The 14,218-nt window shown below is 46.5% G+C and overlaps 1 protein-coding gene across 2 annotated transcripts in view; it reads right to left on the minus strand.

The window, feature by feature from the left end:
* SUFU (SUFU negative regulator of hedgehog signaling) overlaps nucleotides 1–14,218 on the minus strand; it is a 116,571-nt gene that overhangs the window by 74,670 nt on the left and 27,683 nt on the right. For both annotated transcript variants that reach the window (XM_038758000.1, XM_038757999.1), the window contains exon 3: nucleotides 2,102–2,238. In XM_038758000.1, the coding sequence (XP_038613928.1) occupies nucleotides 2,102–2,238 (137 nt within the window). The remainder of the gene's footprint in view (nucleotides 1–2,101; nucleotides 2,239–14,218) is intronic.

A 14,218-nucleotide genomic window follows, 5' to 3' on the forward strand; every position in this document is an offset into this window, starting at 1 on the left:
AGCAATCACTGTCACCGTATGGAGCAGAAAGAGACCAGCTCTCATCTGAGTATCCCTTCCCAAAGCTTAGTATGGTGTTCTGCACACAGTAAGGGCGTAATAGATACTATTACAATGCTCCTGGCTGTGTCCTGATGTCTGTTTCTTCCCTCCCTTTAGGCCCAGGTCCCCGGGCACGTGAAGAACATTTCCTTTCTGCTGTACTGCAGACCAGTGTGTGTGTCAAAGACAGGGAAATCGGCCAGTCAGAGCAAGGGGATGGTACCTGAGGTGATTTAATCAAAAACATAGGCTACGCAGCCTTAAGGTTATAAACTGCCCGGTCTCTGAAAAAGCATTAGAGCCAGAGATAGAAAGAGAGAGAGAGATGCCAGATGATCCCTGCTCTCCTGGCACCAGCGTGGCTAACAAGATTTGCTTGGTCTGAACATTTCTCCTTTCAAGACACCCAAAAAAAACAAGCAGTGATGATTCTGTGTAATAAATCAGTCACTCCAGAATGCCCTGACCCATAAACCCATCACTGAGATCCATTTGCACCTGACTTCACTTTCCCCATCACATTGTTTCAAAAGACAATAAAAGGGTAGGACGCTAAATTATCCCTCTCAGTCGGAATTTACAGTCTGCTGTATCCAGAGTGATAGAGCACAGAAATGGCTGTCATTCGAAGATTGATTTTTAATGCTCCTGGGGCAGCAGGATAGCTAAGCCCCATTTTCCTCAGCTTTCTCCCCACACCTTCCTCCTCTGTGGAGAATAGAGTTTGATGTTGTAGACTGGAATCTCATCCCTCTAGACTGGGAGCTTGTGGGCAGGGAATGTGAATGCCCAGAATGTGTCTGTTATATTGTACTCTCACAAACCCTGCTCACAGTAAGCGCTCAATAAATACAACTGACTGCTGAGCGCTAACAAGGACTGATCGCAATCCCCTTTCTTCCTTTTCAGGACCCTGGGCCTAGGCCTCTTTGTGGAGGCAAGGAATGCAAGCTGAGAGATGGTCTCCAGGATCCAGAAAGGGGCCGGGAGGGAGAGGTGGGGCAAATCCCTGTCACTACCCTGAACGGGACAGCGTAGCTCAAACCATCACAAATTGGAATCACTGAAAGTATAATTTTTTTAAGGGTATAATAATGATGGCATTTGTTAAGCGCTTACTATGTGCAAAGCACTGTTCTAAGCGCTGGAGGGGGATACAAGGTCATCAGGTTGTCCCACGTGGGGCTCACAGTCTTAATCCCCATTTTACAGATGAGGTAACTGAGGCACAGAGAAGTTAAGTGACCTGCCCAAGGTCACACAGCTGACAATTGGTGGAGCCGGGATTTGAACCCATGACCTCTGATTCCCAAGCCCGGGCTCTTTCCACTGAGCCACGCTGTGTCTCTAGGCATTTACGATGTGTTAAACGCTAAGCACTGGGGTAGATACAAATGAATGAGATTGGATGTAGCCCCTGTCCCGCATGCGGATCACAGCAAGCAGGAGGGAAAACCGGAAAACTGAGGCATGGAGAAGTGAAGGGGATGGCCCAAAGTCACACAGTGGGCAACTGACAGAGCTGGGGTTGGAAGGCAGGTCCTCTGAGAAGCAGCGTGGCTCAGTGGAAAGAGCACGGGCTTTGGAGTCAGAGGTCACGGGTTCGAATCCCGAGTCCGCCACATGTCTGCTGCAAGTCACTTAACTTCTCTGAGCCTCAGTTACCTCATCTGTAAAATGGGGATTAAGACTGTGAGCCCCACGTGGGACAAGTTGATCACCTCGTATCCCCGCCAGTGCTTAGAACAGTGTTCGGCACATAGTAAGCACTTAACAAATGCCATTATTTCTTTCTTTCTTTCTGAGTCCCAAGCCTGTGCTCTTTCTACTAGGCCATGAGGCTCTTCCCAAATCCCAGGAAAAGTTACTCTACGCCTGTTGCGGCCACTGTGCTCCCTTATACAGCAGGCTTGCTCACTGAGGAAGCCCAAAGAGGTAGCTTTGGCTGTCTTAAATTATTAACCCCAGCAAGCTAGGCGATGGACCCAACCCCAAAACAACGAGAAGCTGTCAAGCACAACTGCAGCCCTCTGCTGAGCAGGAAGCCACCATCCCATACCTGATTGGAAAACGTATCTGGCCAGGCCCTGCATAAGTTCCGCTGGCCAGGTGGGAGGTGCCGACTCCCCCGATTCTCTCTTCAGCCGAAACGTCAACTCGAAGCCAAAGCCGCTCGGCCTGTCCGTCCCTGTAAATCTGGAGGAGATAAAAGAAGAAAGGTGCTTCAGACGGCGGGGTCTTAAGGAGAGCCCAGAGCATTAGTTGGACTAAGTGGAAGCTCCTTGGGGGAGCTTACTACAATACAATGTGTCGCTCTGCAATCAATCAATCGTATTTATTGAGCGCTTACTGTGTGCAGAGCACTGTACTAAGCGCTTGGGAAGTCCAAGTTGGCAACATATAGAGACAGTCCCTACCCAACAGTGGGCTCACAGTCTAAAAGGGGGAGACAGAGAACAAAACCAAACATACTAACAAAATAAAATAAATAGAATAGATATGTACAAGTAAAATACATAAATAGAGTAATAAATATGTACAAACATATATACATATATACAGGTGCTGTGGGGAAGGGAAGGAGGTAAGATGGGGACGAGGGGGAGAGGTAAGCACACGGTAAGCACTCACTAAAGAGCCTGAGCGTCAAAGGGCCTGGGTGCTAATCCTTGCTCAGCCACTTTTTTTTTTGTATGGTTTCGTTAAGTGTCTACTATGTGTCAAGAACTGGGGTAGATTTTGTGTTTACCAGCTAGTCTGGGTATCTCATCTTGTTTATTTTCATCTTGTTTATCTTGTTTTGACACCTGTCCACATGTTTTGTTTTGTTGTTTGTGTGCAGACTTCTAGACTGCTAAACTGTGAGCCCATTGCTGGGTAGGGACTGTCTCTATATGTTGCCAACTTGTACTTCCCAAGCGCTTAGTACAGTGCTCTGCACACAGTAAGCGCTCAGTAAATATGGCTGAATGAATGAATGAATGAATGGGTAGATACAAGATAATCAGGTTGGACACAGTCCCTTGCCCCTCATCGGGTTCACAATCTAAGGCCACTTGCCTGCTGTTTGATAAGTCAAAACTTCTCTGTGCCTCAGTTTCCTCAACTGTAAAATAGGGATTCAATACCTGTTCATCCTCCTGCTTAGACCGTGAACCCCATTTAATAATAATAATTATAAATATGATATTTGGTAAGCGCTTCCTATGTGCCAGGCACTGTTCTAAACCCTGGGGTAGATCCAAGATACAAAGGTTGGACACAATCCTTGTTCCACATGGGGCTCAGGGTCTTAATCCCTGTTTTACAGATGAGGGAACTGAGGCACAGAGAAGTGAAGTGGCTTGCCCAAGGTCACGCAGCAGACAAGTGGTAGACTAGAACCCATGACCTTCCAACTCCCAGGCTCGTGTTCTATCCACTAGGCCAGGCTGCTTCTCATTAGGTAGGGATTGTCTCTATCTTTTGCCAAATTGTACTTTCCAAGAGCTCAGTACAGTGCTCTGCACACAATAAGAACTCAATAAACATGACTGAATGAATGAATGAATGAATGGGACAATGACTGTGTCTAACCTGCTTGACTTGCATCTACCCCAGTATGTAGAACACTATTTGACCCATAGTAAGCACTTAATAAATATCAGAATTATTTTTTTGACTGATTTTTTTTTTATTCAGTAGGCGCTCAATACACACCCTAACTATAGGCTTCAAACTCCTCTGTAGACTGTAAACTCCCTATGGGCAGGGATTGTATCCACCAACTCTATTGTAACTGTACCTTTCCTAATGCTTAGGACAGTGCCCTACACACAAAAAGTGTTCAATAAATGCCACTGGTTGATTGAGAGTAATCTGATCAATAATCATATCAGAACCAAGCATTTTATTTTCCCTCTGAGTAGCACCTCCCCCCTCCACCGGGCTTAAAGACCCCAGTAGAATGACCTCCAATATTCCAAACATCCTCAACAGTGTTCGCTAGTCACTGGGATGGGAAAGGAAAGTTGCTCCATATCCCCCCATCTGAGGGGGTGCGCGGATGACTGAGTCATCAATGAATCACAGAGCTGGAAAGTCAGTCAATTATATTTTTTGAGACCTTACTGTTTGCAGAGCTCTGTACTAAGCCCTTGGGAGAGTACAGTATAACAAAATAACCAACATATTCCATGCCCATAGCGACGCTACAGTCTGGAAGGGGAGAAAGGACTTTAAAAGACCACCTGGCAGGTGAATGAATGCCTTTCCAGCCAGGGCTACTGTGTTCTTAAAAGCTAAGGATTGGATCTCCTCAACAACCCCTGCCCACCTGCACTTCATCACCTGTCCAGGGTTTCAACCCACAGATCTACCCTGCTTTGTTCTTTTCAGAACCAAAAGTAATAATAATCGTATTCTTTGACTGCTTACTATGTGCCAAGTACTGAACTATGCGCTGGAGTAGACACAAGTTAATCCGCTCCATCACAGCCCCTGTCCTACATGAGGCTCCCAGTCTAAGAGAGAGGGAGCACAGGTATTGAATCCCCAATTTACAAATGAGGAAACTGAGGTTCTGAGAAGTAAAGTGACTTGCCCAGGGTCCCTCGGCAGGCAAATGGCGCAGCCAGGATTAGAACTCAGGTCCCGATTCCCATGCCCTTCTATCCACTACATCATACTGCTCCTCAGGTGAAGCAAGCAGCAATGCTCAAGACATTCTTCTCCAGACTCAAATGTTTGCTCAGGATGGTTAAAACCTTCAGGGAAACACGTGGATTTGGACTTTCGCTAAGATGTGAAAGGATGTGGGTTTCTCAGCACAAATTATAAGGAGCAACTGTCTCTATCAGATGGCACTAGGGCCAAGAAAGCTTAGACAAAAGTGAGAACACCTGAGACAGCAAGCTTGCCAGCTTGGGGGAAGGGTTAAAAGGCCTTCACAATATAACTTTCGGTAATTATATCTTGTACTAACATGAGCCACGGTGATTAAGACACATGTAAACTCCTTGGCGTATAAACACAACCTATCAACTAAGATGACAGCCAACAGCTCCTCGCTGGCCGGGGGGCGGGACTGGGGGAGAACTCTGACCTGCCACGGAGCCGCAAAATGGGGCGATACCCACTGGCAGGGCCTGGTCCTCCTCCAAAAAGAGCAGCTTGAGAGGCCGGTGGTGGGAACTAGTGGTCGGCAGGCCGGACGAAAGGCTTGGGTTCTGAAGTCCAGCCCCATCACTGACCCCTTACCCGATCTCAGGAGGGAGTTTCCCTCTCCCTCATTACTAAACGGGGATAAGAGCGGGCCTTTCCCACCATCCGGTACCGCACTGGTGCTCTAATGGCTGCAAAATCCCGCCAACATCCTGGAAAACTGTTCCATGTTATCAGAGGAGCGGCGTGGCCTAGTGGATACAGTATGACCTGGGAGTCAAAAGGTCCTGAGTTCTAATCCTCGTTCTGTCACTTGCCTGCTGTGGCACCTTGGACAAGTCACTGCATTTCTCTATGTCTCAGTCACCTCCTCTGTAAAATGGGGATTAAAACTGTGGGCCCCATTTGAAACAGGGATTGGGTCCGACCCGATTTGCTTGTATCCTCCCCAGCACTTAGTAAAGTGCCGAGCACATAGTAAGCGCTTAACGAATACCACAATTATTATTAGCACCCAGACATGCGCACAGCAATCTGAAAAATTCTCTGGAATTCAACACCATCATTTTTTGCTCTTTACATGTGCCTGTCAATTCTGAGGGGACAATTCTGATGATCTTGTACCTTCCCCAGCCCTTAGGACAATGTTTGGCACAAAGAAATCAATCAATCAATTGTATTGAGTACTTACTGTGTGAAGAGCACAGTACTAAGCACTTGGGAGAGTACAATATAACAGAGTTGGTAGACAGATTCCCTGCCCACAATGAGATTATGGCCTAGAGGGGGAGATGGGCGTTAATATAAATAAATTACAGATATGTACAGAAGTGTCTTGGAGGGTTAAGAAAGGGGGCAAATCCAAGTGTAAGGGAGAGGCAAAAGGGAGTGGGGAGAACAGGAATGAGAGATTAGTCATGGCCCTCTTGGAGGAGATGTGCCTTCAATATTACGGCTTTGAAGATGGGGAGAATAAGAATGTGCTTAAATCCCAAAATTGTTATTATTTTTGAAAAGCTTTCCTAAAAGGGGCAGCTGATCAGAGCAAGCAGGTGAGTGGTTGTCATGGGTCAGTACTAGGATACCAACTACCAGTCAATCAATCAATCTTATTTATTGAGCGCTTACTATGTGCACAGCACTGTACTAAGCGCTTGGGAAGCACAAGTTGGCAACACATAGAGACGGTCCCTACCCAACAGTGGGCTCACAGTCTCCCCTGCCATGTTCAGCCCACACTTTAAAATCCTACAGCAATCATGGTGTGGCACTCCAAACAGATATGTAAGATTTGTTAAGGGCAAGCAGCACGGTGTTATGGATAGAGCATAAGCCTGGGAGCCAGAAGGTCATGGGTTCTAATCCCCATTCTGCCACTTGTCTGCTGTGAGGCCTTGGGCAAGTCACTTGACTTCTCTGTGCCTCCGTTCCCTCATCTGTAAAATGGGGATTAAGACTGTGAGCCCCTCGTGGGACAAGCAGAGAAGCAGCGTGGCTTAGTGGAAAGAGCCTGGGCTTGGGAGTCAGAGGGCATGGGTCGAATCCCGGCTCTGCCACTTGTCAGCTGTGTTACCTTGGGTAACTCACTTGACTTCTCTGTGCCTCAGTTCCCTCATCTGTAAAATGGGGATTAAGACTGTGAGCCCCACGTGGGACAACCTGATCACCTTGTATCCCCCCAAGGCGCTTAGAACATAGTAACTGCATAACAAATACCATAATTATTATTATTATTATTATTATTATCTGTAAAACAGGGATTAAGACTCTGAGCCATATGTGCGACAGGGACTGTGTCCAACTTGATTTGCTTGTAACCACCCCAGGGCTTAGTACCGTGCTGCCACATAGTAAGCACTTAAACACAACAGTTATTATTATGCTTGCCACATAATAACTGGACTTGCAGGAGCAGAAGGCCCAATGTGAAGAGGCAGAGGACTGGAATTGAAAACTTCTGGGCCACGCCAGATAGGCTTCCAATTAAAACTCTTGCAAAATGTGAGGGGTCACTTGGGAAGTGGATTGTCTCAAGTACCAACAATTATAAACAGTTTTGTAATATATTCAGGGCGAGACCCAAACTCTTTCAACTCTGGCCAAGAAAAATGCAGTACATGATTTTAACAACAAAGATTTGGGGGGAATTAAATGGAAACAAAGAAATATCTTTTCCTCCAATCACGCGAAGGTGAGCACACAAACACAAAGATACAAAGTAGATCCAATGAGGTCTCTTCTTTCTGGGGAAAAAGACAGCGAAGGCACAGAGATACAGAGAAAGCAAGAGGCAGAGAGCATCTGTGACACACACATATGACTCTATCCAGGAAAACTCTTTTGGATGCTAAGTCACAGGCTGGGGAAAAAAAAAAATCACATTTGGCTTGCAAAAGGGATAGGCTTTCTGGTCAGATGGAATCCACCTGTATTTGATTACCACCCACTGGGTTTGACGCAGTTTATTAAGTACAGAACTTCCGCCCAAAGGGTGGATTTGAGAACAGCCTGCTCAGCTGTAGTCATGAAGACTTCATTTCAAGCCCTGTCAAAAAGTCTTATTTTTCTGAGCCAACCCAACACAGCTAGAGAGGCCAAATGACAAATTTTGTTGGTTTTTACAATCCTCTTGGTGAGGTGCATGGTCTGGGCCTCCTGGATTTGTTCATTTCCCACTTTTTAATCAATCAATGGCAGTTACTGAGCACTGACGGTGGGCAGAGCAATGTACTAAGCACTGGGGAGAGTACAATATAACAGAGTTGGTTCCCTGCCCACAAGGAGCTTAGAGTCTAGAGGGGGAACAGCCTAAATGTGAGAGGGAGTGGGCACATTTTGGCTGGGGAGGCCCAGACCAACCAGGTGCTCGGTGGCTACCTCCTCCTCTCCCACACCTACCTTTCCGATGTCCGGCTGTTCCCCGCATCTCTCTATGGAGAACTGTTCTTTGTGTTTCAAGGAATGCTTCTGACCACCAATCAATCAGTCGTATTTACTGAATGCTTACTGTGGGCAGAGTACAATATAACCAGAGTTGGTAGACACATTCCCTGCCCGCAACGAGCTTACAGTCTAGAGGAGTGGAGATTCCATTCCCAAGGGAGTTGTGCCTTTCACAATGAACACACATAACCTGGGGGCAAAACTCGAGAAACCGGCTTCGACTTTTAGAGTGTGAGCCCACTGTTGGGTAGGAACTGTCTATATGTTGCCAACTTGTACTTCCCAAGCGCTTAGTACAGTGCTCTGCACACAGTAAGCGCTCAATAAATACGATTGATTGATTGATTGACTGCAGCACGAGGGATGTACGTAAGGAAGAGTTGCCTGGCCGGACGGAATGAGTAACTAAGAGAGTCAACCATCTAGTCTGGGTTGCCTTGTCCCGCTGGCAAGGCGACTGACCGAGGTGACCTCTCAATTGGATCTTCCAGTTCTCAGTTCCTCAGTTTCCTCAGTTCTCTGATACTGAGAGCTCATCTCCTCCAGAAGGCCTTCCCAGACTGAGCCCCCTCCTTCCTCTCCCCCTCCCCATCCTCCCTCCCTACCTCTTTCCCCTCCCCAAAGCATCTGTATATGTTTGTACAGATTTATTACTCTATTTTACTTGTACATATTTACTATTCTATTTATTTTATTTTGTTAATGATGTGCATCTAGCTTTACTCCTATTTATTCTGATGACTTGACACCTATTCACATGTTGTGCTTTGTTTTTTTTAATGGCATTTATTAAGCGCTTACTATGTGCAAAGCACTGTTCTAAGCGCTGGAGAGGTTACAAGGTGATCAGGTTGTCCCACAGGAGGCTCACAGTCTTAATCCCCATTTTACAGATGAGGTAACTGAGGCACAGAGAAGTGAAGTGACTTGCCCAAGGTCACACAGCTGACAATTGGTAGAGCTGGGATTTGAACCCATGACCTCTGACTCCAAAACCCGTGCTCTTGCCACTGAGCCACGCTGCTTCTCACGCTGAGCCACGCTGCTTTGTTGTCTGTCTCCCCCTTCTAGACTGTGAGCCCACTGTTGGGTAGGGACCGTCTCTATATGTTGCCAACTTGTACTTCCCAAGCGCTTAGTACAGTGCTCTGCACACAGTAAGCGCTCAATACGATTGAATGAATGAATGAATGATACTGCTCCCCCAAGGCTCCTAGAGGGAGAGAAACTAACTTTGTTTTAAATACTTGGCAACTTATCAAGCATCTGTAGTTGCGGAGCCAAGAACCAGGTAATAGCAGATCCGCTTATCTGAACCTGTTGAAAGATGTGCAGGCTGAGTTCTGGACCTAGAGATGCCCAGGCACTGAAACCTTTACAGAAATGCTGGCCGACTGCCCAAGCTTTGGCTCTTCCTAATCTTCCCCTTTACCTTAAAGCTCTGGAGGACATGGTAACAGCTAATAAATTCCTAAAAGCAGCAGCGGCAACAGCCCTGAATCACTGCCTCCAGAAGGGCCATGAGCAAGAGAAGCAGCATGGCCTAGTGGGGAGAGCATGGGCTTGGGAGACCGAAGGACCTGGGTTCTAATCCTGTCTCTGCCAATTGCTTGCTTCTGTGACCTTGGGCAAGTCACTTAACTTCTCTGTACCTCAGGTTCCTCAACTGTAAAATGGGCATACCCGTTCTCTCTCTTCCTTATGGGCCAGGGATCGTGCCCGACCTATTTAACCTTTACCTACCCCAGCATTTAGAACAGTGTTTGACATCTAGTAAGCCCTTAGCGATTACCTTAAAAAACAAACGAGCAAAAACCCCCCAAAAACAATTCCAGACCTGGGAGGATCTTCTCCAGGCCACTGAAAACTGCACCATTGGCAAACCAAACCTTTGTTTCACCTCTTCTCTGAAGCCTTTAATAACCAGGCCAGATATTCACCGAGAACGGCCAATTCCTCACAGCCCTGGTCTCTAGCGGCTCAGGAGAGGATACGGTCTGCAGGCTCACCTCCCAGCCAAGTGCCCATTCCTAGAACAATAATAGCGATAACCTGGGAGTCGGAAGATCATGGGTTCTAATCCCAGCTCTGACCTTGGGCAAGTCCCTTCACTTGTCTGCGCCTCAGTTACCTCATCTGTAAAATAGGGATTGAGACTGTGAGCCCCACGTGGGACGGGGACTGTGTCCGACCCGATTTGCTTGAATTCACCCCAGGACTTAGTAGAATGCCTGGCAGATAGTAAGCGGTTAATATAATAATGATAATAGTAAGTAGAAGAAGAAAAGCACTTACTCTGTACCAAGCACTGAAATAGATACAAGATAATCAGGTCAGATCCAGCCCCTTTTCCCACTTAGGACTCCCAGTCTAGAGGGGAGGGAGAATGGGTACTGAGCCCCCCAATATTCCTGAGGAAACTGAGGCCCAGAGAAGTTAAGTGACTTGCCCATGGCCTCTCAGCAGGTAAGAGATGGAATGGGGATGAGAGGCCAGGTCCTGACTGCCAAGACCGGGGCTCTTTTCACTAGATTATGGTGCCTGCTTGGCTCCTGGGACTTTTCATACTCTCCTCAGCTGAGACACCAACCCCCACAACCCCCTCGTCATTCCTGAGCTGGGCCGATGTCAAGAGGACATAGGGAACAGGCTCTACCACTGAGCTACATTTTATTTGTGTAAATACATATAATATCTTCCCTTTCATAAGACTAGGGTACTTATAAACAGGAGCAGCAAGACAAACATGAAGACTTACTGCCCTGGGCATCATTCTGCTATCCTGGGAGAGAGAGGACAAGGAGGGAGATGAGGCTTTATGTACACGAATTCTTCAACTAGCTCTCCTGAACCCTGGGAACCAACCCCAATACAAATGGAGTGAGGGGAAAAAAATCGACATGTAACCCGACCCCCAGTGCACTTTGTGGAACTAATTAGCTTAGACTGAAGCAAAACACCTTATTTTTATATTCCCATAGGAGAGGGCTAACAGAAGAGGGAGACCATAGTGGTGGCCTAGAAGAGTGACGGGCATTGTAAAGGGAAAACCCACTCCTATATTGCTATTCTGATCAATCAACTGATCGCATTTACTGAGAGCTATGTGCAGAGCACAGTACTAAGCGCTTGGGAGAGTACGATAAAACAGAATTAGCCAACACATTTCCTGCCCATAACGAGCTTACAGTCTAGAGGGAAGAGAGCTGTCATCTACTCTTGTCTGTCCCACACTCTCCTCTCCCTGCTTCTCACAGAGTGGAGGGAGGCAAATGCCGATGGTTACGAAGTCAAAATGCCTGGTTGTTATTCCCAGGAAAGCCACCCCACTCATTCATTTACTCAATTGTATTTACTGAGCACCTGCTGTGTGCGGGGCACTTAGGGAGAGTATAATACAACAATAAACAGTTACATTCCTGGCCCATAATGAGCTTACAGTCTAGAAGGGGAGACAAGCATTAATATAAATAAATTACTGATATCTACACAAGTGCTGTGGGGCTGGGAGGGGGGCATGAATAAAGGGAGCAAGTCAGGGCGACGCAGAAGTGAGTGGAAGAGGAAAGGAGGATTTAGTCAGGGAAGGCCTCTTGGAGGAAGTGTGCCAGGCTCAGGCTGCTCGGTACTGTCAGGGCTGTAAATCAAGCCCAGCAACAACCGGCTCCTTGGGTGTGGTGAGGCCCTGTTAATGCTGAGAAAACACAATGAGATGGTAGGACGGTGATTCTCAGAGGAGCCTGATGATGAAATCTCCAGAGCAAGCAGAGTTTCATTTGAACCGGTGATGAAAGACAAACCTTTCGGTACATGTGCTTGCCCAGCCGCAGAGCACAAAGCATCTTACTCCTCCCCAAGGCGACGCATGGCTGAGTCCCTCTTGTTTTCTCAAAGGCGGACTCCTTAGTAATAGAAGACGAATACGGCTGGACCGGAGGGATCCGGATGACACCAGGATTCATGCCACATCTCATCGCCCAGGAAAGCAGACACAGAAACTCTAAATTGTTTTGTAAGTGTAACGGTGCCGACCACGCACCCAGGAGACAGAGTCCCCAGCTTTAGGCTTTACCAAATGCTGGAAGAGGGCCCTGGTTCCAGTTGGGGGATTAAATAGGAGGCTAACTGACTTTTGCAGTGCAAAATAAATGTATTCCTTTGGGCAAAACAGGAGATTTGGGGAAGGAAGGAGCGTGGTTTCAAAGTTTGGAGGCTCAGGACATTCTGTTGGGCCCATTTGCACCGGCTATTCTCTGAGCTATTCTCTGAGCCATCGCTCTTCCCTTTGTTTTCCCAGACCCCCCGAGGCCAACATCTCGCCAGCATAAATGATCCCAACACCAGGATCCTTCATCTCATCAACAGCCAAAATAACTTCACATTTTGGCTTCAGTTTCTGCCCCACAGCTGACTGAACCCGTTTTAATTTACAGTATGAACACTGGAAAGTCTCCACAGCCCATCATCTTACAAGCACAATCCACGGATTTTGGATCAGAACTGCAAAAAGGCAGCACTCAAGATTCCTCCCTGATGTGAAGAGTTGGGGTTCCTGACTGCAGTTTAACAGAGACACAAACCACGATTCAATTTGGGGCTACTGAGCAAAATCAGCTCTGCTGTAGGAACTCCAATGTGGGACGAGCTTAGGGGTGTGCTCTCTCTCAGTAAGCCAGAGCTCTGGTTTTAGAGGAGACAATAGCTTCTAACCACAGCAGGTCTATGACTTTCCTCCTTTAACCTGAAGACTCGTAGGTCTCTTCTGCAGCAGTTAGCTCCAATTCTACTTTCTGTTAAAACGACAGCAAAGAAGCACCACCTTTCTGGATTTTCTTCCTGTAACTAGATGCGGAAGATCCCAACTCTGCCAATCCAAACCCAACCAAATATTTAATATTAAAAACTAGGGCTTTGTCAAATGCTTTAATCCCCCCCCCCCGCAAAAAAAACCCTCCCCACCCCAGGGCCATGGTCAAATATTACTCAGCATTCCTGAATTTTAAAATAATGGCTCCCAGGATTTATTCAGCTAAGAAATCAGTAGAACAAACTGCAAGAAGTACATTCAGGGAGGTTTAACCAAGTGACAGCCCTAAATTTTAATGAGAAAGAAAACCCCTCATATTCCAGAAAAATAATAATGATGATAATCATTAAGCAGTTACTATGTGCCAAGCATTGAACTAAGTGCTGAGGCAGAAGCAACATAATCTGATTTAAACACAGTTCTTTTCCCACATGAGGCTCAGCACCTAAAAGGCAGCATTAATAGTCATAGAAATAGTGTTTATTAAGCACTTCCTCGGTGCAGGGCACTCAACCAAACGCTGGAGGAAAAAAAAAAACATGGGTGAGAACTAAACATGATCCCTGGCCTGTTAGATTGTAAGCTCCTTGAAGACAGGATCATCAGTGTACTCTCCCAAGTGCTTAGTACAATGCTTTGCACTCAGTAAATGCTCAATAATTACCACTGATTGACTGACCGGTCTCCACAGTGCTCACAATCAAAGAATTGGGAGGGCAAAGTTTGACAACAGGCTCAAAAAAACACTGAACACACCAAACAACTTGAAAGACAAGGCTCAGACTTTAACAATCAGGTATTAAAGGGGTCAGCAGGGGCCTCCCAATCAATCGATCAATTATTGGACTGTGTGCAGAGCACTGTATTAAGCAATTGGGATAATACAATGCAACAGAGTTAACAGTTGCTTTCCCTGCCTTCAGTGAGCTTACGGTCTAGCGGGGGGAGAAAGACATTAATATAAATGATACATAATCAATCAATCGTATTTATTGACCGCTTACTGTGTGCAGAGCACATAAGGAGAGGTAGGTCCGTGAAATATTACAGAGGAAGAAAAGACAGACTGATTGTGAATGGAATACAAAGCACAAATTAAAGGGGTCAGAATTTAAGAGTAGAAAGAAAATCTCTTCTTGGGAGACAACTGGGAAGGAAGACAGCGTGGAAACGGTGGCAGGAGAACACTGCTGTTCTGGTATTTGTTTAGAGCTTATTTTTCACTCATTCATTCGCATTTATTGAGCGCTTACTGTGTGCAGAGCACTGTACTAGGTGCTTGGG

This window comes from Tachyglossus aculeatus, chromosome 16 (genome assembly GCF_015852505.1).
Source record: "Tachyglossus aculeatus isolate mTacAcu1 chromosome 16, mTacAcu1.pri, whole genome shotgun sequence".
NCBI classification, from domain to species: domain Eukaryota; kingdom Metazoa; phylum Chordata; class Mammalia; order Monotremata; family Tachyglossidae; genus Tachyglossus; species Tachyglossus aculeatus.